At 45.5% G+C, this 26,558-nt stretch overlaps 2 protein-coding genes across 2 annotated transcripts; one reads left to right on the top strand and one right to left on the bottom strand.

The window, feature by feature from the left end:
- Window positions 1-18,664: 18,664 nt before the first annotated feature.
- Window positions 18,665-23,306, bottom strand: LOC121491729 (basic proline-rich protein-like). Its single transcript, XM_041756928.1, has 3 exons — window positions 23,283-23,306; window positions 22,043-22,715; window positions 18,665-19,431 (listed from the first exon to the last, which is right to left on the bottom strand). The coding sequence occupies exons 1-3, from the start codon at window positions 23,304-23,306 to the stop codon at window positions 19,418-19,420; spliced, it is 711 nt and encodes a 236-aa protein (XP_041612862.1). The 3' UTR covers window positions 18,665-19,417.
- Window positions 23,307-24,091: 785 nt separating this feature from the next.
- LOC121492220 (BET1 homolog) lies at window positions 24,092-24,444 on the top strand. The gene has a single exon (XM_041757586.1). It carries the CDS (start codon window positions 24,148-24,150, stop codon window positions 24,442-24,444), a length of 297 nt encoding a protein of 98 aa, XP_041613520.1. The 5' UTR covers window positions 24,092-24,147.
- The last annotated feature ends 2,114 nt before the right edge of the window (window positions 24,445-26,558 follow it).

Below are 26,558 nucleotides of genomic sequence, written 5' to 3'. Positions count from 1 at the left end.
CTCCATGCACCGGGAACCGGGAACCCGGCGTGGGATTCGATCCCGGGTCTCCAGGATCCTGCCCTGGGCCAAAGGCAGGCGCCAAACGGCTGCACCACCCAGGGTTCCCTATTCATCACCTTTCTAATTTATATATGCTCAGACATGCTTCTGAGTTGTATCCATTGATCTTTTTTGTGTATTCCTGTGCTATTTCCAAAATAATGATGGTAGCTTTATAATACATTTTATATCTAAGGGGCCAAATTTCTCATAACACTTCCCTTTCAGAATGTTCTATCTATCATGACTAACCTATAACTTCAGAAAATATGTATGATGTAAAAGTAAAAGAGCACTGGGAAAAAAAATTTGGAACCCTAATAATTACTACCAACAATATACAGGAGTTCTCAGTCACTAAGAAAAATCCTAAGTATTCCAAAATAAAAATGGCCAAAAAAGGAATAGACAAGTAAGAAAAGAGAAACATAAATGGCCAATAATCATGGGGGAAAAAAGGTAAGTCACTAGAAATACAAACAAAGAAATGCAAACAAAATATCATGAGATACCATTTTTCAACCAAACAAATTTTTTTTAATTAGTAAAAGAATAAAAATGCCCACTGTTGGACAGGCTTAGAGATACAGATGGGAGAGTAAATTGATCAATTTTCTCTGAGAATTCACCACAAAAAAATAATTGGAAAAGTGCACAGATAGTGGTTTAAAAGGTATTCCTTTCAACATGGTTTAGAGTCACTAAATATTAGAAACAAAAAAATAATAATAAATAAATCAACAAAACAAAATATTAGAAACAAATGTGAAAAAAAGAAACATGTATAATATGAGACTGATTGAATAAATGTTGATATATCTATGTTTTAGATATACCCAAAAAGTCACTAAAATTTTATTTAGATTTGTATTTACTGTTCTAAAATATACCAAGTAGGGATGCCTGAGTGGCTCAGTGGTCGAACATCTGCCTTCAGCCCAGGGCATGATCCCGGGATCCTGGGATCGAGTCCCACATCAGGCTTCCCAGTGGGAGCCTGCTTCTCCCTCTGCCTGTGTCTCTGCCTCTCTCTCTCTGTGTGTCTCTCATGAATAAATTTTTAAAAATCTTTACAATATACTAAGCAAGGAAAAGCAAATTGTAAAATGCTATTATAGCAGAATTTCATTTATTTTTGTGCAGTGTTTGTATATCTCTCTGGTGTGTGTGCATGCATGCCTATATAGAGGCAGAAAATGAAGTTTAAAAGGCATTGTATTAAAGTGTAAATAAGATTTATGTCTTGGTAGAAGGATTGTGACTAATTTTTTTCTTCTGCTTATCTGTGTTTCTAACACATGTATCACTTGCATAATTTATCAAAAGTAGAAGAAAATGACTCGCTTAGATGTCACCTCTTCTAAAATGTCTTCCCTGACCCTGCAGGCCAGTTAGGTGCCTATCCTTTGTATAATCACATCATCTTTCCCTTATCTCTTTTGCACACTAGATTTTAATCCTCCATCCACTGACTGTTTCCTCTGCCCAGGCTGGAAGCTGCCTGAGAACACATAGGGCTGTGCCTTCTTTGTCTCTGTGGACCTGGAGCTAAACAGCCTGGCATAAAATGACTATTTAGTGAATACCTGAGGAGGATTCAGCATCTGTTTCCTTATCTGTAAAATGGATATAATCACGGAATATTCTTTAGCCCCAAGAACTGTTGTGAAGACCACAGGAGACCCAGACCTCAAGTTGTTTTCTAAACTGTTAAGTAGGGCCACCTGGGTGGCTCAGTGGGTTAAACATCTGACTCTTGATTTTGGCTCAGGTTATGATCTCAAGGTTATGAGGTCGAGCCCAGCATCAGGCTCTGTACTAGGTGTGGAGCCTGATTAAAATTCTCTTCCTCTCTCTCTCTCTGCCCCTCCCACCCTTCCTCTCTAAAACAAAAACAAAATAAGTCAATTGCTAAGTAGTATGCACTTATGGGTAGAGCATTATTGATAACGCTCATTTCCATTTTCCTCATATCTCCTCCAGCCTCCTGGCACCACCTTCTCCAGGGAACTGAGGTCTCTAAGAAGATGGAAGGCCTCTAATGGCCAGGTCCTGAATTCTCTCCTCCCTATCCACTAGCCTAGATGCTTCCTCAACTCAGGAAATCCTCCCACTGGCAATCCAGCCTGGTAACTCCTCCTCTATCTCCCAAGAACCGATATCCTTGATAAATTTTAGGAAAACATTTCATCTATTTTGTCTAAGAACTAAAATAACATTATGATTAGTATAGAAAATATTAAAAAGAGAGAAAATTTGAATCACCCACAAACTTACTACATTATTGCAACTATTAACAAACCTTGTGGCTGGCTTCCTTCAAATCTGTATAAACACACATACATATTTTCATAAAATTGAGAGGTCCACATATACACATGGTCACTTGATATATTACCAAGGTGCCACTGCAAATAACTGAAGAGAAGATGGTCTTTTAATAAATGGTGCTGGGTCAATTGCATATCTACATGTGGAACCGTGAATCTTGACCCCTACCCTCACACCATTTATGGAAATAGTTCAGGATACATCACAGTCCTGAATATAAAAAGCAGATAGCATGGGGATCCCTGGGGGGCTCAGCAGTTTGGCACCTGCCTTCAGCCCAGGGCTTCATCCTGGAGTCCCAGAATCAAGTCTCGTCTCGGGCTCCCTGCATGGAGCCTGCTTCTCCCTCTGTCTGTGTCTCTGCCTCTCTCTCTCTCTCTCTCTGTGTCTCATGAGTAAATAAATAAAATCTTTAAAAAAAAAAAAGCAGATAACAAAAATTCTAGAAGAAGGCATAGGAGAATTTCTCCATGACCTTGAAATAGGCAAAAATTTCTTAAGATAAAAAGTATAAACAATAAGAAAAGAATGTTAAATTGACCTTAGTTAAAATTAAGAACTTTTGGGGTGCCTGGGTGGCTCATTCGGTTAAGAGTCTGCCTTCAGCTGAGATCATGATCCCAGGGTCCTGGGATAAAGCCCTGTGTCAGGCTTCCTGCTCAGTGGAGAGTCTACTTCTTCCTCTGCTCCACCTCCTGCTTGTGTTCTCTCCTGTCAAATAAATAAATAACATATTTTTTATTATTTTTATTACTTTTTTTTTATTTTTTATTTATTTATGATAGTCACAGAGAGAGAGAGAGAGAGAGAGGCAGAGACACAGGCGGAGGGAGAAGCAGGCTCCATGCACCGGGAGCCTGATGTGGGATTCGATCCCGGGTCTCCAGGATCGCGCCCTGGGCCAAAGGCAGGCGCCAAACCGCTGCGCCACCCAGGGATCCCCTTTTTATTACTTTTTAAAGATTTTATTCATTTATTCATGAAAGACACACACACACAGAGGCAGAGACAGGCCGAGGGAGACGCAGGCTCCATGCAGGAAGCCCAACGTGGGACTTGATCCTGGGACTCCAGGATCATGCCCTGGGCCAAAGGCAGATGCCAAACCGCTAAGTCAGCCAGGGATCCCCAATAAAATTTTTAAAAAAATATTCGGGGCCTCCCAGGTGGCTCAGCGGTTGAGCGTCTGCCTTTGACTCAGGGCTTGATCCCAGAGTTCTGGGATCGAGTCTCACATCGGGCTTCCTGCATGGGGCCTGCTTCTCCCTCTGCCTGTGTCTCTGCCTCTCTGTCTGTGACTGTCATGAATAAATAAATAAAATCTTTAAAAAAAGTTCATAGCAGCTTAAAATAGCCAAAAACTAGGGGGAGAAAAGTATATCAATGGTAAGAAGAATATATGGATTCTGTTCATTCAATGCACTAACACAGGGAAGGAAAGAACAAAATAGGGTTAACATGTAAAAAAAATCCCAATGTCCATGAACTGATGAAGGAAAGAACTAAATGTAGCATCTTCATATAACGGAATATTGCCTGCTACAACATGGATGAGCCTTAAAAATATGCTAAGTGAAAGTAGCCCGTCACAAAAGAGCACATATTGTATAACTTCATGTATATGAAACGTCCAGAACAGGCAAATCTATAGAGATGGAAAACAGATTAGTGGTTGCCAAAGGCTGGGGAAAGGAAGAAATGAGAAGTTACTGCTAATGGCTAGGAGGGTTGGGTTTTTCAGAGTACTTTTTTGTTTCTTTGTTTTTTTGAGGCAATGAAAATGTTCTGAAATTGGATTGTGGTGATGGTTGCACACTCTGTGACAATGCTAAAAGCCTACTGAATTGCATACCTCAAAGAGCTGGGGTTTTTTGGTGGGTTTTCCTGTTGTCGTTTTGTTTTGTTTTGTTTTGTTTTGATTTTAGACAGAAAGAGAGAGTGTGAGCAGGGGAGGAGCAGAGGGAGAAGGAGAGAAGCTCCTGCAGACTCTGTACTGAGGGCAGAGCCCAACACAGGGCTTGATCCCCAGACCCTGAGGTCATGACCTGAGCTGAAACCAAGAGTCGGGTGCTTAACAGACTGAGCCACCCAGGTGCCCCCTGAATTTTATACTTTATGTATTTATGTGTGTATGTATTTATTTTTAAGCTCCATGCCTGATGTGGAATTTGAACTCACAACACTGAGATCAAGAGTCATAGCTTCTACCAGCTGACCCAGCCAGGCTCCTTCTCCCCACCACCCACTCTTTAAAAAAAAAAAAAAAAGACTACATTTATTTGTTCATGAGAGACACAGAGAGAGGCAGAGACACAGGCAAAGGGAGAAGCAGGCTCCCTGCAGGGAGCCTGATGTGGGACTTGATCCCAGGACCCCGGGATCATGCCCTGAATCGAAGGCAGACGCTCAACCACTAAGCCACCCAGGTGCCCCGATATGTGACATATCTCAATCATGCTGTTGTTTTGTTGTTTTTAATGAATGAATCTCACAGACATACTGTTGAGTAAGAGTTTAGATAAGAAAATAAAAGCTAGGGGACCCCTGGGTGGCTCAGAGATCCTGGAATCCTGGAATCGAGTCCCGCATCAGGCTCCCTGCATGGAGCCTGCTGCCTGTGTCTCTGCCTCTCTCTCTCTGTGTGTCTCTCATGAATGAATGAATGAATGAATAAATAAATAAATAAATAAATAAATAAAATATTTTAAAAATAAAATAAAATAATAAAAGCTACCGTGTGAGTCCATTTATGTGAAGTTCTAAAATAGGCAAAATCAATCTCTAGTGACAGAAACCAGAATGAGGTTCCTGCTGCAGTTTGTGAATGGAAGGGGCCCACAGAGCCTTATGGAGTATCGGAATGTTCTATATCTTGATCTGGTTGGTGATTATTTTGGGTTTACACCTGTAAAATTTATTGATTTGTACACTTAAGAGTTTTGTGCTAGGCTTACTATAAATTATATTTCAATAAAAAGGAAAACAATAAAATAAAATTGGAGCAAAATATAAATAATCGGTAAAGATGGATACAGTATGAGAGTCCTTTGTACTACTCTTGTGATTTTCTATATTTCATTCTTTTTTTTTTAAGATTTTATTTATTTATTCATGAGAGACAGAGAGAGAGAGAGAGGCAGAGACACAGGCAGAAGGAGAAGCAGGCTCTATGCAGGGAGCCCGACATGGGACTCGATCCCGGGTCTCCAGGATCACACCCTGGGCCAAAGGCAGAGCTAAACTGCTGAGCTACCGGGGCTGTCCTTATCTTTTCTTTTTTTTTTTTTTTAAGACAGAAAACAGATTCTCTCCCTGAACAGGGAGCCTAATATGGGCGCTTGAACTCACAACCCTGAGATGAAGACCTGAGCTGAGATCAAGAGTCAGACACTTAATTGACTGAGCCACCCAGGTGCCCCTCTGTAAGTTTTTTAATTACATAAAATTAAAAGTTACAAATAACGTAAAGAATTACAATTTGAATTATACTCTATATATGGTTTTGTGTTCCTGCTAATTATTTTTCTCCTCAACATCTTGGCAGCTCACCCACCTACAAGCATACTTTGGATTCCTCTGTCTTAAAAGCAAACCAGAAAATGGACTGTTACCTAAAATATACAAAGAATTCTTAAAACTCAATAATAAGAGGATGACATGATTAAAAAATGGGCCAAAGAACTTAACAGACACCTCACCAAAAAAGAAACACAGATGGCAAAAAAGACATATGAAAAGTGCCATCATGTCATCAGGGCAATGCCAATTAAAATGAATTCTTACTACATACCTATTAGAATGGCCAAATTCTAGAACACTCAAAACACCAAATGCTGGCAAAGATGTGGAACAATAGGAACCCTCATTGATTGCTGGAAGGAATGCAAAGCTGCTTTGGAACGCAGTTTTTGGCAATTTCTTACACAACTAAACATACTCTTGGGGAGCCTGGAGGCTCTGGTAAGCATCTGCCTTCAGCTCAGGTCATGGTCCCAGGGTCGAATCAAGCCCCGCAGTGGCCTCCCTGCTCAGTAGGGAATCTGTATCTCCCTCTCCCTCTCTTGCATGCTCTCTCTCTCAAATAAATAAATAAATAAATAAATAAATAAATAAATATTAAAACAACAACAACAACAATAAAAAACTAAGCATACTCTTACCATAAGATCCAGTAGAGAAAAAGATGTTTACCGCAGTCTTATTCATAATTGCCAAAACCTGAAAATAACCAAGATGTAGGTGAATGGACAAATGGTACACCCAGACAATGGAATATTACTCATCACTAAAAAGAAATAAGCTATTGAGTCATGAACAGACATGGAGGAAACTTAAATGCATATCACTAATTGAAAGAAGCCAGTCTGAAAAGGCTACCTTCTGTGGGATTCCAACTATATGACATTCTGAAAAAGACAAAACTGTCAAGATAATAAACAGATCCATGGTTGCCAGGGGCTGGGGGAGGGAGGGATGAACACAGCCCAGACAATTCACAGGGCAGTGAAATACTGTCTGGTGCTCCAGTGGTGGATACATTCCACGTTCCCCCTCCCTCTCAACACCGATTTCTCCAGAGCATGAGTGGTCTGCATCAGGCCCTCAGATCTCTCACCTTGCTCTCACTCACCTTCAGCCCCTCCTCTCTCTAAACTCCTCAGAGATCAGCGAAAGCTGCATGTCTCACCCAGGTCTCACCTTCCTAGACAGTATTTGAAACTAATCAACATCCCCTCCCACCAACAGAGACTTTCTAGAAACTTCCCAGAGGGACCCATCACCTTCCTTGTTCTTCCTTCCACAAGGGCTGGAGCCTCTACCCCACAGCCAGGGTGGACACTCAGCTTGAAGGCACAAGGTTTGGGCTGGGTCTGTTTATTAAAGAAGGTGTTTCATCCAGCTAGCTGGTACCTGTGTAATACCTGTTATTCAGTGGGGGGGTTTTTGTGTTTTTTTAATAATAATTTTTTTAAGAATTATTTATTTACTTAATTAATTCCTACACCCAACATGGGGCTTGAACTCATGACCCTGAGATCAAGACCTGAGCTGAGATCAAGAGTCAGATGCTTAACGGATAGAACCACCTAGGTGCCCTTTGATCAGTGGTTTCAATAATGGCTCCACCAGAGGCTCACATTTATTCTTTTTTTTTTTTTTTTTTTTTTTTCACATTTATTCTTTTACCATGTTCCGGGCACTCTGCTAAATGCTTTATTTAAGACTTAGCTCAGTTAATCCTCATAATCACTGTGAGGGTAGATACAAACATCGTCCCCATTTTACAGATAAGGAAGCAGAGGCTCAGGCCAGTTGGTTGGCTTGGGAAATTCACGCACCTACTAAGCGGTAGAGGTGGGGAGTAGCCCCCAGTCTGTGGAACATCAGCTCTCCTCCTCTCCCCCCTCTCCATCTGTGCCCTCTGTCCCGGGACTCCTAACCAACCCCCCTACTTTCACATATCATCTCTGTGGGAATGACTTCCACATCCATACTTCCAACCCCAGCCTTATCCTGACATTGGGTCTATTTTTTAATTTGTTTTTATTGGGGCACCTGGGTGGCTCAGTGGTTGAGCATCTGCCTTTGGCTCAGGTCATGATCCTGGGGTCCTGGGATCGAGTCCCACATCGGGCTCCCTGCATGGAGCCTGCTTCTCCCTCTGCCTGTGTCTCTGCCTCTCTCCGTGTGTCTCTCATGAATAAATAAATAAAATCTTAAAAAAAAAAAAAAAGGCAGTAGAAATAGCTTTTCCTTTTTTTTTTTTTTTTTTTTTTTAGCTCTTCCATTTTGAATTCTTTGGGGTATGTACTCAGAAATAGAATTGCTTAAAAAAAAAAAAGAAATAGAATTGCTTGATCACATGGTCACTCTACTTTTTTTTTGGGGGGGGCGGTATTCACCACAGTGTTTTCCACAGTGGCTGTACCACTTTACCTTCCCAGCGGTGCACAAGGACTTCAGGCTCTCCACATCCTCCCAACAATTGCTATTTCCTGGTATCTTTTTCCATAATGAAAAGATATATTTTCAACAAAGGAGATATGTACAACAGGAAAATAGGTGAGATTTTTCTGGGGCTTTTTTTTTTTTTCTGGGGCTTTTTTGACTGTAGCCATCCTAATCGATGTGAAGTGGTACCTCATCGTTTGGACTGGCATCTCCCTAAAGATGTGTGATGTTGAGCATCATTTCATGGGCTTATTGGCCATTTGTATGTCTTGTTTGGAGAAACATCTACTCACATCCTTAGCTCATTTTGGTGTTAACAGTTGTCTACAAGTTCTAGATATTAATCCTATATCAGATACATGATTTGGGACACCTTGGTGGCTCAGTGGCTGGAGCATCTGCCTTCAGCTCAGTTCATGATCCCTGGGATCCTGGGATCCAGCCCCATGTTGGGCTCCCTCTCTCTCTGCCTGCCACTCTCTCTGCTTGTGTTCTCTCTCTCTCTCTCTCAAATGAGAGAGAGAGAAAAAGAGAGAGTATAAGCGAGGTGAGGGACAGAGGGAGAAGTAGACTCCCCACTGAGCAAGGAGCCTGATGCAAGGCTCAATCTCAGGACTCTGGGATTATGACCTGAGCCAAAGGCAGATGCTTCACCAACTGAGCCACCCAGGTGCCCCATAAGTAAAATACTTTATTAAAAAATTGTAAGATTTGTAAGTATTTTCTCTCAGGCTGTGGGTTGCCTTTTTACTCTATTGATAGTAGATTCTGATGCACAAAGAGTTTTGACTTTCATCAAGTTTAATCTGCCTATTTATTTTAAAGATTTTATTTATTTATTCATGAGAGACACAGAGAGGGAGAGGCAGCGACACAGGCAGAGGGAGAAGCAGGCTCCCTGCAAGGAGCCCGACCTGGGACTCCATCCAAGGACCCCGGAATCAGCCCTGGGCTGAAGGCAGGCGCTGAGCCGCTGAGCCGCTGAGCCACCCAGGGATCCCCTAATTTGCCTACGTTTTTGTTGCATGTGTTTTTCAATCTTTTTATCTTAACCAACATTATTTTTTAATACTAGAACAATACATCCTAGACAGACAAAATACCTTGGGATGGATATATAAGAAGTGGGGGGTTTTCTTTGAATTGGGTGGCTAGGAAATTGGGGTGGACGATTTTTCATTGAAAAACCCTTTTATATCTCTTACGTTTAGACTCATTTGAATGTATTATCTATTTATAAATCAAATTTAAATATAGAAACAGGGCATGAGCCTGGGTGGCTCAATGGTTGAGCTGCTGCCTTCAGCTCAGATTGTGATCCCGGGGTCCTGGGATCCAGTTCCACCTCGGGCTCCCTGCAGGGAGCCTGCTTCTCCCTCTGCTTGTGTCTCTCATGAATAAATAAATAAAATATTTTAAAAAATTAGAAAACTTATGCTACACATTAACATCTACATATAAAATAAAACAAACTCATTTTTAAGTTATAAAATATTTTTAAAAACACAGAAAAATTTCTAGATTACCTATAGTTCTCTTACCCAGGTGCTTCCCTCTTGTTCAGTGTCTAATGATGAACTCCCACCATCCTGGTTCTTGCCAAACCTGTCTGTGCGCCTGGCTTCCAGCTCTGCTCACATTTCCAGCCTCTCCATGCCAACCAGGCCCAAAACCAGAGGCCTCCCCTGTCCTCCCTCTTCCCTAGAAGCCTGCAGGCATCCCAAGACCATCTTTCCCAGGCTTCCTTTCCTTCTCCCTGGACTCTCTCACTGCCTTCTGTCACTTGCCCTTCCTTCCTCCCCTCTAGACAATGACCTTACCATCACCTGTCTCCTCCCTCTCCCCCTCCCCCATATTTTCCACATCCTGACTTGATTGTTGTGAAATACAGCTATAAGCATCAGCTCAGCCCAGCCTCACTGAGCTCTTGTGTGCGGGCACAGTGGACACAGAAGCACTTGGCACAGAGATTGGCTTATTACATCCTCATCTCAGTCCTTTGATGTGGGTACTATTATTCTCTCCCGTTTCCCAGATGAGAAAACTGAAGCACAGAGGAGTCAAATAATTTGCTTAAGACTACAGTGGATCTCTCAGATGCTAATAACATTGTAATTATTATTTGTTCATTACTCTCAACAACCCAATTGTTTTGTTTTTTTTTTTCCTCCTCATTTTACAGAGGAGAAAACCAGAGCACAGAATGTTAAGGAATTTGATCGAAGTCTTTGGGCCAATAGGTGGCAAGGCTGGGGTTTGAACCCAGATGTTCTGGCTGCACGAAAATCCCAAACCTCTCACCTGGCTGACTGCCCTGGCCTTCAAAGACCCAAGAAGGCATCCTGCTGCTTCTCCAGCCTTCAAGAACCTTCCTAGTGCTTTCTGTGTGATGCCCAAACCGCTAGCCTGGTGGCCTGGGCCCCGTGTGTCCTCCCACCTCCCGGTGAGCCCTGTCTCTCCCTGGTCCTCTGCAGGGTCCTCTACCCCGAGCCGCGGCCGTTCCCTGCACTCTGAACCAGCCACTGCCACGCTGCTATTCTCATTCCTTTTCTGCCAACTCTGGCCCCGGGGCCCCCTCCCACCTTCAGGACCCCAGGTCCCTAGGGGGAGGTGACTTCTCCCTCCACAAACCTACGGCATGTTTGCATCTCTCTGAGGGCGCCTCTTCCTTTCTGTCCCGTGTCTGTCTTGTCCCATCAGGGTCAGAATCCATGGTCTGGGGCCCCTGGGTGGCTCAGTGGTTGAGCATCTGCCTTGGGCTCAGGGCGTGATCCCGGGGTCCTGAGATAGAGTCCCACATCGGGCTCCCCACAGGGAGCCTGCTTCTCCCTCTGCCTGTGTCTCTGCCTCTCTCTCTCTCTGTGTCTCTCATGAATGAATAAATAAAATCCTAAAAAAAAAAAAAAAAAAAGAAAGAAAAGAAAGAAAAAGAATCCAGGCTCTGCCACTTACTGAACCTGTCTGTGCCTCAGTGTCCTCATTTGTAAAATGAAGATGATAGATGATAGTCCTTGCTAAGCTGGGCTGTGTGCGAGAATAAAGAGGATCTGTGTCAAGCACCCACAGCACCGTGCAGGGTGAGTGCCAGAGGGGTGCTATTATGATGATGATTGCCTGTCTTCCTAGCTTATCTCCACTAGGAGATATTCCCTGAGGGCTTATTATTTGCCAGGCCCCTGCCAGGCCCCGTGGCAGGGGTGGCAGGGGTGGTGGCTGACAACCTGAGGTCAACAAGGGCTGACAGGATGGCCCAGTAGTTGTGGCCGAGCCACCACACTGTAGGGTGCCAGGTGGAGGGGGCAAAGGGTGGATTCTGGGGGACAGGGGAGGTGTTCAGCACAGGCAGAAAAACTGGGCACAAGGCCCAGTGGGGAGAAGACACAGACTGTGTGGGACCCTGAGCGGCCCAGTGTCGAGGTGAGAACAGCCAAGGAGCAGGGGGTGTCGGGAGTGGCAGGGGCCTGCTACAGAAAGCGGGGGTCTGGCGCCAGACGCATGGCAGCAGCATCCTCACCTGGGAGCTTCTTAAATGCAGAGTCTCAGTACCCAGCCCAGACCCACTAGAACCCAAACTGCATGGTCAAAAGCCCGCCCCCCCCCCCCCCCCCCCGGTTGGTTCACATCATTGTGACCTGAGCCGAAGGCAAACACTTGCACTGAGCCACCCAGGCGCCCCCCTACGATTTATATCTTCAGTCTAGGCTCCACCAGCCTAGGGGGCTCCAGGTCCTCACTCGAAGGTCTACACATCCCCCTTTCTCTTGAGTCTTTCTTTGAGTGTGATGAGTCCCTCAGGAGCCCCCTCAGACCCGCCCCATGGGGCAGATGGCCTCCCCCGAGCTCCCACCGCACCCTGCGCTTGCTTCGGCCATGGGACCCTCATGCCCTCAGCTTGCCTGCCTCCGGACAAGGAGGCCAGGAGCTTCTGAAGGGCAGATCAGTGCTTTGTTTGTGCTTCTATCCCCAGGACCTGGTGTGGTTAAATGTTTGTGAACATTTATTATTTAACATTTATTTAACATTTATTAAATGAACAAATAAATAAGCTAATAAGATTAAAATAAGAATATATGTGAAAGCAGCACACAAAAGCTGGGAAACAAATTATCCATTTGTGTATGGTATTTTCTCACAGATGGGTGCTGGAGAATAAATAACCACGCTTCTGGGTTTGGGGGTTCTTTGGGGTTTTTTGACAGCTTTATTGAGATATAACTCACATACCATACATTTTACTCAAAGTATACAGTTAGTTCAGTGGTTTTTTTCAGTATGTTCACAGGGTTATGCAACCATCACCACTGTTTAATTCCAGAACATTTTGATCACTCAGAAAAGAAAAAGAACCCATATCCATTAGCAGCCAGCCCCCATTTCCCCACTACCTTCCCCCTCAGCCTTAGGCAACCACTCATCTATTGTCTGTCTGTCTATCTTTGCCTATTCTGCACATTTCACATGAATAGAATCATGCAGTCTGTGGTCTTTTGTGTCTGGCCTCTCTCACTTGCCATGAGTCTTCAAGGGTCATGCCTGCTGTAGTCCACATCAGGCCCTTATTCTTTCCTGTTGGTGAGTGACACCCCACACTCTGTCCCCCCGCCCCCCTGTGTGTCCTTCACACAGGTACACAGCATTTAGCTTGTGCAGCAACATTTTCATCCCATCTCATTGCCTCTTGACATGTTGGAGGAGGGCGGTACTCATCCCCATTTTGCAGATGAGTACAGTGAGGCTAGAGGGAGCACTTGTGACTTTGCCAGAGACCACAGTCTATTCACCAGCAGTCATGACTCGAAGTCCTTCTGTGTGCCCTGCTGTCTCCCTCCACAATCCAGACTATAGCATGTGGCTCTTCTTCCCTCAATAACCCATTGTTCCTGGTGTCCACAGTGTCCTATGGCCACCAGGCCTTGGGCACACGGAAGTTGGGGTGTGTGCTCAACGGTTTTAAGCCTTTATTTCATCTGGGTTTAGAAGCCAAAGGTCCACCCTCTCCCTAGCCTCAGAGCAAACAGGCCATTTCTCCATCCTGGGTGTGGATGGTGAGGACACAGCCAGAAGAGACGGTGCTCCAGAGGAGATGGTGCTCCAGGAGTCCTGGATCTCAGTCCACCCTGCCTGAGAGGGACCTGTCATACCTGCCCCAGTGTCACCCAGACCTCTCCATGGCCCCTTCCTTCTGCTTGCCACACCCCATCCTCCCCGGCCAGGAGGGCCTTAGCAGCACTTAGCACACTAGGGTGTGATGTGTTTCACGTCTGCTACCCCCAAACCTGGGAGCTCCAGACATGAAGAGTCCTCATCATTTCTGTAACACAGAAAGTGGCACTTAGTAGGAACCGGGCCAGTATTGGTGGGATGGATGGATGCATCTTCCCATGTTTTAATATCAGTGCCTACAAGGGGCACCTGGCTGGCTCAGTCAGCAGAGCATGAGACTCTTGATCTTGGGCTCAGGAGTTTGAGCTCTATGTGGGGTGTAGAGATTACTTTAAAAAAAAAAAAGTAATAATAATAGTGCCTCCAATCTATTGCGTGCTTACCACAAGACATTTTATCCTGACAAGCAACCCTCTAATGTGGTATCTAATCTTTTCACAGAAAAGGCAAAGTTGACAGGCCCGAGATCACAGACAGCAAGAGACAGACCTGGGATTTAAATCTAGACCTATTTAGGGAGCCTAGGGGTAAGCATCCAATTCTTGATATCAGCTCAGGTCATGATCTCAAGGTCCCCAAGTTGGGCTCAGCTCCGCACACAGCAGGGAGTCTGCTTAAGATTCTCACTCTCCCTCTTTATAAGTTGTTATTTACTTATTTTTTTAAAGATTTTATTTATTTATTCATGAGAGACACAGAGAGAGAGGCAGAGACATAGGCAGAGGGAGAAGCAGGCTCCCTGTGGGGATCCCGATGTGGGACTCGATCCCAGGACCCCGGGATCATTACCTGAGCTGAAGGCAGACACTCAACCACTGAGCCACCCAGGTGCCCAAATAAATAAATCTTTAAAAACAAACAAACAAACAAACCTAGGCCTATTTATCTCTCATCTATTTTTCACCACCAGCAGGTCCCCTCAAAGGGCAAGTGGGAATTTAGAATCAGATTTTGGGAGTGGACGGTTTATTTTGTTTATTTAGAGATTTATGTATTTATTTGAAAGAGAGAAAGAGTGAGCACTGGAACATGGGGGAGGGGAGAGCAGTGCAGAGGCAGAGGGAGTAGGAGAGAAGAAGATGCCTTGCTGAGTTGGAGTCTGAGATGGAGCTGGATCCCAGGGCCCAGGCACCCCGGGAATGGACGATTTTTTTTTTTTTTAATGAAGACAAGGTTACCCAAAGCTTCTGAAATTTTACTCATCTGTGATCTCTGCTACGAGATGGAGATTGTACTTTAGGTATCGAGAGAGAGACCAGCTCAGAGGGGTTAAGTGACTACCAAAACACACAGGAGGACTGGAGCTCAAGGCCAGACTGCCTGTTTCCAGGGGCAGTACACCACAGTCACTGAACATTTATTCCACTTGGTGTTGCTCAGATGGAAGTCTCAGTTTCCACTGAGCAGCTTTAAAAGTAGGTGAATAAATTCAAATCATGGAGAAATCAGCAGAACCCTCATACATTGCTGGTGGGATTGTGAGAAGGTACAGCCACTTTGCAAAACAGAGTGGCCTAGCTCCTGATTCTACTAAACAGTTACCATCTGATCTAGAAATTCCACTTCTAGGATTCTACCTAGAAGAAATGGAAACGTATGTCCATACAATCACTTGTCACAGCAGCATTATTCATAATAGCCCGCCCAAAAAGGGGAAACAACTCAAATGTCCATGAACTGATGAATGGATAAGCAAAATGTGGCCTTTCCATACAATGGGAAGTTATTTGACAGTAAAAAGGAATGAAATTCGGACACATGTTACAACATGAAGGAACCCTTCCTTCCTTTATGTGAAGGACACTAGTCACAGAGGACCACGTATTGTACAATCCCATTTATATGAAATGTCCAGAATAAGCAAATCTACAGAGTCAGAAAGTAGATGAGTGGTTGCCAGGGGCTGAGCGGAGGAGGGAACAGGGAGTGACTGCTAATGGGTATGGGGTTTCTTTTGGGGATGACGAAAATGTCCTGGAATTTGATAGTGGTGATGGTTGCACAGCTCTGCGACTATACTAAAAACCACGGAACCGTACACTTTAAAAGGGTGAATTTTATGGTATGTGAATTATATCTCAATAAAGCTGTTATAAAAAGAATACAAATAAATAAAAATGAAGTGACCTTTGCCTTTCCCAGGTATCTGAAGGTGAGAACCGCCAGCCGGTGTGCTCACCCCACGCCCATGCTGTGACGGGGCATGGCCTCCTCTGAGCACCCAGCCTGTACCCCCTGAAGCTAACTTTGGCATGTTTGACTTGTGGGAGTGTCCGTCAGCCTCTCTTCCCTGCAAGGGTGCATTTTTGACATTTGGCCTCATTTTACTTCTGTGCGGCAAAGGACTTTATGGTCCTAATGCATCCCTTGCTGAGAGATCAGGCCACGTGGTGCCACTTCCATCCCAACATGGGGAAGGCATCTTGGCAGTCCAGCCCAGCTGGGTGGCGATGGAATCAGGCTGACATCACAGGATTTCAGCCATTCGGGGTAAATGCAGCTTGGACACCCCATGCTAAGTCGGCCGGAACAGAAAGACAAGCATGTGGGATCTGACACCCAGACATCTGAGTTTGAATCTCTGCCCTACCATCTACTAGCTGGGTGGTCCTGAGCATCCTCTTAACTGCCTGGGGCCTCCAAATGTTGCTCCTTTGAAAAACCAAAGGGGATGCTTTCAACTTCACAGTTAAAAACACTGAAGGGTTCCTGGCTATCTACACTTTGGGTTGTCTACTGAGCCCAGTGGCCTTAGCGTCCCCGGGGAGCTGGCTAGAAAGGCAGACTCTTGGGGCCCCGGGCTTGACCCCTGAAATCAGAATCTACACCTTAACATCAGGCCCAGGGGATTCATATGAAGGTAAAATCTGAGAAGCACTCATGAGAATTCAATGAGACGAGGCAGGTGAAAACCTGGCACAAACTGGGTGCCACACACATGGATGTTACAGTGTTTTATTGTTATTTAGAAAGAGGGCTGGCCTGAGCTCCCAACTGCCACTTCCTTGCTGTATGATTTTTTTTTTTAATTTTATTTATTTATTCATGAGAGACAGAGAGAGAGAGAGGCAGAGACACAGGCAGAGGGAGAAGCAGGATCACTGCGGGGAGCCCGATGTGGGACTTGATCCCAGGACCCTGGGATCACACCCTGAGATGAAGGCAGACGCTCAACCGCTGAGCCACCCACGCGTCCCCTGGCCATGGGATCTTAAGCCAGGCACTTGACCACTCTGGGGCCTTGGTGTTTCCCTGTTTCCCTGCCCCTTCTCACCAGAGTGGTTTGGTGGAGTTCATCTGATATAACTTGTGGGAAAGTGCTTTAAAAATGCGAGGGCTGTATGTGTACACAGTTCTCTTGGCCAATGTGGAGAGAGTGACTTGCAAGATTCTGGAGATAAAAGATTTGAAGCACTAGCCAGAGGGGCAAAGACCCGGGAAAGCTTACAAGAGCTCTGGTCCTCTAGAAGCCCCTCCACCCTGAAGTCATTGGATCAAAGGAAATGGGGACAAAACCACAAAATGCTGTCAAGCAAGATAGGGAGGTAGGGCAAGATAGGGAGGTAGCGGCAAGGTAAGGTGCAGGCTCCCAGCTGGGGCCTCCTTGCAAATGGGGCACAGGTATCAAGCCTCAGGTAGTGTGGGTGCAGAGGACAGAGGTAGCCCCTCCCGTAGATGCCAATGTCTGATTTAGCTGGTCTCCAGGGGGCTGGAGATTCCTCCCCTGCTTACATACAGCCCCTCTCTCAGGGGGGCTAGCACACAGGATGTGCCAGGATGTGTTTTCTGAGAACCCTGCACATACTCGCTCCCGAAATCCTCACAACAGGTAAGATCTCTGTCAATGCCCCACAGTACAAATGAGGCCATGGAAGCACAAAGAGGTTAAGTGACTTGCCCGACACCACAGAACTAATAAGGGGCCAAGCCAGGCTTTTTTTTTTTTTTTCCAAATCCAGGCCATCTGGCTCCAGAGCCCCTTTCGGAGCAATGCTTCAACTGCATTGCAAAATAAGAGACTATTTTTTAGAGCAGTTTTAGATTTACAGAAAAATTGGAGATTTCCCATATAATCCTTCCCACGTGCACAGTCTCCTCCTGCCAGAGTGGTTGTGATGTTATTTATAAAAATGCACATATTTGGTCATTCAGGTAACAAAATATATTTCTCATATTTGCTCTTGGTCAGGTTCCAGTCTCATAGCTCCTAAAACCCTTGGAATCTCCTAAGTGTTGACAGCCACAAAAGCGCCTTTTGTTATGTTAATGGTGACTTTTGGAAAGCACCCGAGGGTGGGCCTGGGAGGGGAGGGATGCTGGAGGCTGAACAGGGAAGCTGATGGCTGATGACCTAATCAGCTGTGCCTTTGTAATGAAGCCTCCATAAAAACCCAAGAGGATGGGGTTCAAAGAACTCCTGGTTGGTGAACACAGAGTGATTCCGAGAGTGATATGGAAGCTCCATACCCTTCAGTAGGCACACCTCGCACCCCTTATGCGTCTCTTCCCTCTGGCTGTTCTCCAGTTATATATCTTTTTATAAGAAACCAATGATCTAGTGAACAAACAGGTTTCCTGAGGTCTACGAGCAGCTTTAGCAAATTAATGGAATCCAGGACGGGGAGGGGGTATCTCTCGAACCTCTGATCTAGATCCCATGGGTCAGAAGCACAGGTGACAACCTGAACTTGTGGTTGGCATCTGAAGCAGGGGTGGAGGGGAGGGATAGTCCTGTAGGATTGAGCCCTTCACCTGTGGAATCCAACCTTTTTTTTTTTTTCTTTTTTTTTTTTAATTTTATTTATTTATGATAGTCACAGAGAGAGAGAGAGAGAGAGAGAGGCAGAGACATAGGCAGAAGGAGAAGCAGGCTCCATGCACCAGGAGCCTGATGTGGGATTCGATCCCGGGTCTCCAGGATCGTGCCCTAGGCCAAAGGCAGGCGCCAAACCGCTGCGCCACCCAGGGATCCCTGTGGAATCCAACCTTGTCTCCAGGTAGAAGCATCAGAATTGAGTTGAATTATAGGGCACTCAGCTGGTGTCTGGAGCATTGCTTGTTGATGTGTGGGGAACCCCCCCCCCCCGCAAATACACACACACACACACTGACCTGATGACCAGAACCCTTTTTTTTTTTTTTTTAAGATTTTATTTATTTATTCATGAGAGAGAGAGAGAGAGGCAGAGACACAGGCAGAGGGAGAAGCAAGCTTCATGCAGGGAGCCCCACGTGGGACTTGATCCCAGGACCGGAGTCGAAGGCAGTCGCTCAACCGCTGAGCCACCTAGGTGTCTCAGACCAGAACCCTTGTAACACGGAATGAACCTACACTGACACATCATCATCACCCAGAGTCCATGGTTTACATTAGCGCTCACTCTTGGGGCTGCACATTCTGGGGGTTTGGACAAAGTATAATAACATGATTCCATCATTATAGTATCATACAGAATCTTCCCATTTCCTTAAAAATCCTGTGTGCTCTATTCAGCCCTTCCTCTTCCATCCCCACCCCTACCCCTGCAACCACTGATGTTTTTTTAGTCTTCATAGTTTAGTCTTTTCTAGTTGTCACATAGTTGGAATCATACAGTATGTATGTAGCCTCTTCAGATCGGCTTCTTTCACTTAGTAAAATGCACTGAAAGTTTCTCCATGTCTTTTCATGGCTTGGTAACACTTTTTTTTTTTTTTTTTGGTGCTAAATAATAGTCCATTATCTGGATATACCACAGTGTATCCGTTCACCTGCTAAAAGACATCTTGGCTGCTTCCAGGTTTTGACAATTATGGATAAAGCTGCTGTGAACATCTATGTGCAGAATTTTGTTTGGACAAGGGTTTTCACTTTTACCGTGTTTTAGCCTGGAGATGGAGATGGTTGGTTGGAGGCTGGCCTGAGGTCCATGTAGCCCAGAGATCAGGACTAGATGTGATCTTCTAGAACCAGAAGAAGAAAAAGAAAGAGGAGAAGATGAAAGAGGAGGAGGAGAACTATTAAAACTGTAGTCCTGTTTATCAGTCCAGTAAGGAGGTCTGAGGAATCAGGGTCACTGAGCAATTTCAGGTCTGCTGCCTAATTGGTTATGTTCCCGTAACAGCCCTCATCGCAGAGCAGTACGTGCTGGATACTGCAGCAGGTGCTTTACCATGGCCATGTCCAAAACAGCGTTCTTAGAGTTTTTGTTTCTTTACCCTCAAACCACCATATTTTATAGTACAAATATACTCATATAAATGAAACAGGTTTCCCCAAAATACTGTGATACCTTCTAATCTATTTCATTGTTTAAAATGCTGGTCATGACGTTGACTTCATGGCACATTAATGGAATTTTATTGACAGTGTAGCTTTTGGCATGTGATTGAACCTCCATAAGCCACCAGACATACCTCAAAATGTTGTCCTGAGTGGTAAGTGAGATAAGGTATGTGAAAAGTTTAACACAGGATCTTTAACACAGATGAGGGCCCAATCCAGGGTTGAACCCCAAGCCGGTTCTCCTTCCCACAATTCCATGGTGCCTCTCTAGAAGAGCCAAACTCACTGGGTATGGCTTTCAAAGGTTGTGCTACTGATTAGAGCTGTCATTTGGATAGAGGCCAGGTTCACCACTTCTGGCAAATATAAGAAGCTGTCCTCACACTCTCCTGGATCAGTGACCATCTTCTCTCCCCTCTCCACTGTCCGATTTATCTTATTTATTTACTTTTTATTATTTGTAAGTAATCTCTACACCCAACATGGGGCTCAAATCAAGAGTCCCACGTTCCACCGACTGAGTCACCCAGGCACTCCTCCATTGTCCAATTTAATTCAACATCCATTTGCTGGGCAGACTGGATGCATAGCTATTCCTCCTTCCTCTTCCTCAGTCTGAAACTCCAGCTACTGCACGGTGCCCTCCTTACTTTATTCAGATTGCTCCTAAAATGTCACCTCCACACAACCATCCCTAAACCACTAATCCAAATGAGGATCGGTATCCCTGTCTACGGTAGCCCCTGTTTCCTGTTTTAGTTTTTTTCCAAGCATTGTCACCACCTACCCAATGATAGAGTGTGTTGGTTTATCCATTAAACTCTTCGTCTTCACTAAAACATAAGTCAGGAGAGCAGGAATTCAGAGAGTTGGTTCCCTGGTCTATCCCCAATACCTAGACTAGCTGCTGGTGCAGAGCAGGGGCTTAATAAATGTTTGTTGAATCAATAAATGACACTGAGCCAAAGCCTGGGTGGTAGGATGATGAAACAAGGGGGACCGTGGGGGGCTGTGTGGGTGGACATTTTGACAATTGTGCTTGGACAAGTACAAACCAAGTGCCTGGAAGCACAGAAGAGGCAGAGATCAACTCTGGATAAGGGAGGGGGTGGAGTGATCCCAGAGGCTGGGTAGATCTTCAAAGATGGAGCTGTAAGGAGAGTGTCTGTGTGAAGGCAAAGTGAGGACAGAAAGGTGGGTTGGGCACAGAGACCAATCTATGGGGCTATAGCTTTGGCTTCTCAGAGTTGATGGGCAGGTGGGAAGAGGCTAGAGCAGTTGTAGAGGGCTTTGAATGCCAGGCTAAGAAGTTTGGCATTCCCAAGTCTCTTACAGTGTCCTACGAAGATCTCTCCAGGGGCAGCTGGGTGGCTCAGTCAGTTAAGCATGCCACTCTTGATCTCAGGGTTGTGAGATCAAGCCCAGGCTGAGTGTGGAGCCTACTTTTAAAGGGGGGGAGGGGCACCTGAGTGGTTTGGTGGTTGAGCGTCTGTCTGCCTTGGGCTCAGGTCCTGACGGGGGGGGGGGGGGGGGGGGGGGGGGGGGGGGGGGGGATTGTCCTGCATAGGATTTCCCCACAGGGAGCCTGCTTCTCCCTCTGCCTGTGTCTCTGCCTCTCTCTCTTTGTGTGTCTCTCATGAGTAAATAAATAAAATCTTTAAAAGAAAAAAAAGATCAATCCATTTATCTGTATCTACACCTGTATATCTATGTCTGCACACACGTGGAACACATTTATATATGTACACCCTATGAGAACCTACTAAAACATAAAATTTAAATACATATGTACAATTTTAAGTTAAATATAAAATTTAAAATAATACATATTTTTCATTTTATTTTAAAAATAATTTTGGTCTTGGGACACCTGAGTGGCTCAGCGGTTGAGCGTCTGCCTTTGGCTCAGGGCATAATCCCGGAGTACTGGGATCGAGTCATGAATAAATAAATAAAATCTTTAAAAAATAATAATAATAATAATTTTGGTCTTCTTTTAGTTATTTTTTTAGGTAGTCTCTACCCCCAGTGTGAGGTTCGAACTACAACCAGGAGATCAAGACTCCCATGGTCTACCGACTCAGTCAGCGGGCGTCCCCCCAAAATAATATATACACATATTTTTTAAATTATGTTTAAAATACATAAATAAATAAAAATAAAATTATGTTTTAATAAACTCCCACGGTCCACAGTTGGGGCTTAAAGGCTTCAGGTTGGAAACCTCCCTCCCGCTCCCGCTCTTCCCGCCTCACTTCCCCCCCAGCACGTCCACCAGGAGTAACCGACCTCGCTCTGCTTTGCGAAGGTCCCGCAGATGCACGTTTCCGGGAGGCCGCGCTTTGCGAAGCGGCTGCGTGGAGTGTAGGCGGTCCACGCCGCGGCCCTGCGGGCGTCGGGCCCCGGGAGGCGGCCAGGTGGCCCTCCCGCGCCGCCCGGGTCCTGCGCTCCACCCCGGCAGGTGGGCTGGTGGGGCCCGCCCACCGCGGCCGCAGGAGCCAATCGGGCACGTTATGCAAATCGCAGCGAATTCCGCTCCTCCAGGTCGGCGGTCCCGACCCAGCGCTGAGAAGGCTGGAAAATCGTGGCCAGAAGAGCTTGGGAGCCGCGGGAGCTGGAGAGTTGGGGGTGGGGGTGGGCCGCAGGGACGTAGAGGGCACTGACGTCGAGGCTTGAAGGACAGCCAGAGGTCATTCCTCCCGGGCTCGGGGCTGCCCGGCCCGCCCTGCGCGTCCTTCCTGCCAGGTGCGCACAGAGGCGGTGCTGCGAAGTCACTACCGGCCGACGCGGCCCCGTCGGAGGCAGGTTCAAGGCCTGGCTCCCGGGGGTGGGGGGGGGGGCAGGCCCCAGGGAGCCGCGAGCCCTGCAGCCCTCCTGCCTGTGCCGCTGGCCCGCCGCGTGCCTCTGGGCAACCCCGCCTCAGCCTCCCCACCTGGAAAATGGGAGTGATGACACCACGCTCCTAGCGACAACGACAGGATCAGTGGGCTAGTGGAGTGTCACCGCGGGAGATTCTGATCTCCGCAAGCCATAGCGCCTGGGGGGCTCAGCGGTTGATCGGGTGCCTTCCGCTCAGGTCGTGACCCCGGGGTCCTGGGATCAAGTCCCCGCATAGGGCTCCCCGCAGCGAGCCTGCTTCTCCCTCTGCCGGTGTCTCTGCCTCTGTGTGTCTCTTATGAATAAATAAATAAAATCTTAAAAAAAAAAAAAAAAAAGCCTGATCTCTGCAAACCATGGTGCTTGACCATTAGAAGAGTATCACTTGGACGTTAGACCAGATGACCCGTTCCTGGTTTTCCTAGATTATTTGTGGTGTGACCTTGGGCAGGTCACTTTACCTCTGACTCTTTCTTTGACTCTAAAGTAAAAAAATTCCAAGGGCCATCGTTAATGGCTTAATGAATTAAGGTTTAAAAGGCACTTGGCACAGGGCCAAGCCACAGTTCCTAGAACCACAGGTCCTTCTGGAACTTCAGTTTCGTTATCTATATGCTGGATACAACGATAATGTCTTCCCTGCCTGCCCCACAGGATAGTCATGAGCCTTACACATTGTGTGACACTTTATAAATAGGAAAACATCATACCAGTGGTCATTTGTGATATTGCCAGGCAGCCGGCACACTGGAAAAAGTGTAATGTTGGCCCTGGCTCTGCCTTTTATTCTCTGTGTGACCTTGCACATGTTACTTTATCTGTCCAAAGGTCAGTTTCCTCTCCTGTGATATACCAAGTTTATAGGATCATTGTGGACAATGGGAGGATGGTGTGTGGAGAGTGCCCACTATATGCCCAACACACAACACATTTTGATAAACAGTACCTATTATTACTAGCAAGTTTTTCTTTCTTTGTTTTTAGAGAACGGGAGGGGTAGAGGGAGACAGAGAAGACTAAGCAGGCTCCATGAACAGCATGGACTGACCCAGGGCTCCCTCTCACAATCCTGAGAGCATGACCTGAGCCAAAATCAAGAGTCAAATGCTTAACCGCCTGAGCCACCCATGTACTGTACCAGCGGGTTTTCCTTTAAATGTCCCTAGATTCTATTTCCAGAACCAAGGGCCTGGGAGATAAGGGTGAGAACAAGACTTGCTTCTCACTGTACATCCTCCTGTGTCATTTGACTTATATTACAGTAATGCATCATTAAAAAAAAAACATATAAAATTGAAACTAAAAAGGGAAATACAATTAATCGTGTAAATGTAATAAATAATGCAAATCAAAACAATGAATTAAAATGTAAAACTAGAGACTCTAGTGATGTGGTGGCACTTTGGGGAAAGAAGCTGGTGATTCTCTGGGCCCCAGTACTGAAGACGCTGTCCGGGGTCCCCTGGCCCCTTCCTACCCACCCCTCCATCTGCTTTTTTCTTCCCTACTCTGGCAGGATGAGGCGTGCAGGCCTGGGTGAAGGAGAACCTCCTGGCAACTATGGGAACTATGGCTGTGCTAACAGTGGTTATAGTGTCTGTGAAGAAGAAAATGAGAGACTCACTGAAAGTCTCAGAAGCAAAGTAACTGCTATAAAATCTCTTTCCATTGAAACAGGCCATGAGGTTAAACATCAAAATAAATTATTAGCTGAAATGGATTCACAGTTTGATTCTACAACTGGATTTCTAGGTAAAACTATGGGAAAACTGAAGATTTTATCTAGAGGGAGCCAGACAAAGCTGCTCTGTTAGATGATGCTGTTTTCATTGTCTTTTTCGTCATTTATTGGATTATTAAACTGAGGTGATGCAAGTGTGAGTTTGGAATTTGTTCCAATTTAACTGCAGTACCACTTTGGTGAAAAAAAAAAAAATCAGCATCAAAACAGTCCTAATTTTCAAATATTATGACTTTTTCCATTGAGGATTGCTGAATTTTACTTGTTTTGTAAATCCCCTTAGATAACACAGTGCTTAAAAAAAAAAAAAAAAAAAAGATAACCCAGTGCTCCTTGAATACTGTTGCTTAATGACTCATTTTTTGCCCCTATTTTCAGGGGTATTAAGGTGGCCTGAAGTCACTGTGGCCCTAATAACTCTTTTTCCTGTTGTTCGCTGTCAAATTAAATAGCCATACAAAACGCTTCTGTTAGCATAAATGTAGGTTTATCTTCCATGTGAAGAAGCTTAGTGGGAAAATAACAGAATCCCAGGAGAGCCTGGTGCTGAACTCTTGAGGTAGTGAGCAAGTTTGTGATGGAATGGTATATGTATTTTCCTAATTGTCATCAACCCTGATACTGTACTCCCCTTTCCTCCTGTATTTGGTTAAAATTGTAGACTGATTTCCTTTTACCTACAGCTTTCCTCTAAAATTCTATGACATGACTCCTCTTTCCCCTCTGCCCATGACCTCATCCTTCACTAAAGCTTGTACTTTGGCACATTTCCTGTAGGGCCCAAAACAAATGTATACCAGTCCAGTTGTTGTTTTATATTAACTTTATACATACCCTTGACTTGGCGTATAATAGTTTTATGATTTTAGCTACTTAGGTAGGCCATTTGCTTGTCATTTGTGACAGAATAATGTGAAGCTAAAGTCATTGCTCAGCTCTGAATGGAAATAAAATTAACTGCCTCTGCTTTATTATGTGTTCAAAATAGATATTGAAAGTACTCGGACTTGGGGTTAAATTGCTTTAATCTATATGTTTATAGAAAGGAAAACAAAGATGGATAGAAAGAAATATTAAGATGTTCTTAAATACTCTGTATTGTTACCATTTGGAATTTCCCCATTCATGGGCTCTAAAAATAAAATTTTTAATGAAAAAAAATGTAAAACTAATTTTTAACCTCATGAGTAGAGGCCTTGTCTGAGATGAGAAGAAGCCCAAATGTGAAGAATAGCCTCATGTCCACAAATCCCAGAGTTTACCACGGAGAGGCAGAATCATGATTATTTTCTAAGATCACTGGGAAAATTTCCAAACCCCAGCCAGGGGTCACCTCTGAGAGGAGTGACCATGCCTTGGTGTAAACATCCCCAAAGCTACTCTGAGGTCATGTTCCAAGGAGGGAGATGACCTGCATTTCCCTGAGCATCACAGGTATGCAGGACTCAGGGTGAGTCATTCCTCCCACCAGACTTGCCCTCCAACCCCAATAAGGATGGATACCTCATTAGGGAGTATTAGCGTTCCCCCAACCCCAGGGCCTTACATGGGTACCGACTAGCCATGGGATGTGCAGCCAATCCACACCCACACTTCTCCAACTGTCCTGGGATGCCTGGGCCTTGGACGGCCCTCCTTTTCTTCCTCCACTGGAGGCCACGGTCTCAACTAACTACCACTACTCTGCCCTGAGGACTCCCATTCAGCTGGAAAGAGGCAGGAAGGAAGAGCATCATGGCCCAGGCCCACTCTCCCTCCTGTGTCCTCTGGCCCATCTGGACTGTGTGTGGCAGGGACCTTGAAGCTCAGGTTCTGTTTACAAATTACTCATCAAGGCGAGGGAGAGGACATAGACCTTCACCTGCCTCATCCTGGAAGGGACACAGGAAATTTTCACTTCCGGCCTATTGGCCGGAGCCAGTTGTGGGCTCTGCCCATGGGGAAGGGTATGGGCCAGCGCTGGGGAGGGTCTGGGAGATTTGGTGAGCGTCGCTGTGGCTGCCACAGTCCTTCTGCTCAACCTTTATTTATTTATTTTTAAAAAAGATTTTATGTATTTATTCATGAGAGACACAGAGAGAGGGGCAGAGACACGGGCAGAGGGAGAAGCAGCCTCCCTACGGGGAGCCCGATGCGGGATTCGATCCCAAGACCCCAGGATCACGCCCTGAGCCGAAGGCAGATGCC

Source organism: Vulpes lagopus, chromosome 5, assembly GCF_018345385.1.
Source record: "Vulpes lagopus strain Blue_001 chromosome 5, ASM1834538v1, whole genome shotgun sequence".
Taxonomy (NCBI): domain Eukaryota; kingdom Metazoa; phylum Chordata; class Mammalia; order Carnivora; family Canidae; genus Vulpes; species Vulpes lagopus.
The sequence above is the reverse complement of the archived record's forward strand: the minus strand, read 5'-3'. Positions and strand labels throughout refer to the sequence as shown.

Excerpts from the sequence above, each read along its gene's own strand:
- LOC121491729 (XM_041756928.1), bottom strand. The coding sequence starts at position 23,306 with ATGTGTAAGGCTCATGACTATCCT. Across the intron at positions 22,716-23,282 it reads GTAAGGCTCATGACTATCCT|GAGCGTGGTGTCATCACTCC; the intron begins GTGGGGCAGGCA and ends CGTTGTCGCTAG.
- LOC121492220 (XM_041757586.1), top strand. The coding sequence starts at position 24,148 with ATGAGGCGTGCAGGCCTGGGTGAAGGAGAACCTCCTGGCAACTATGGG.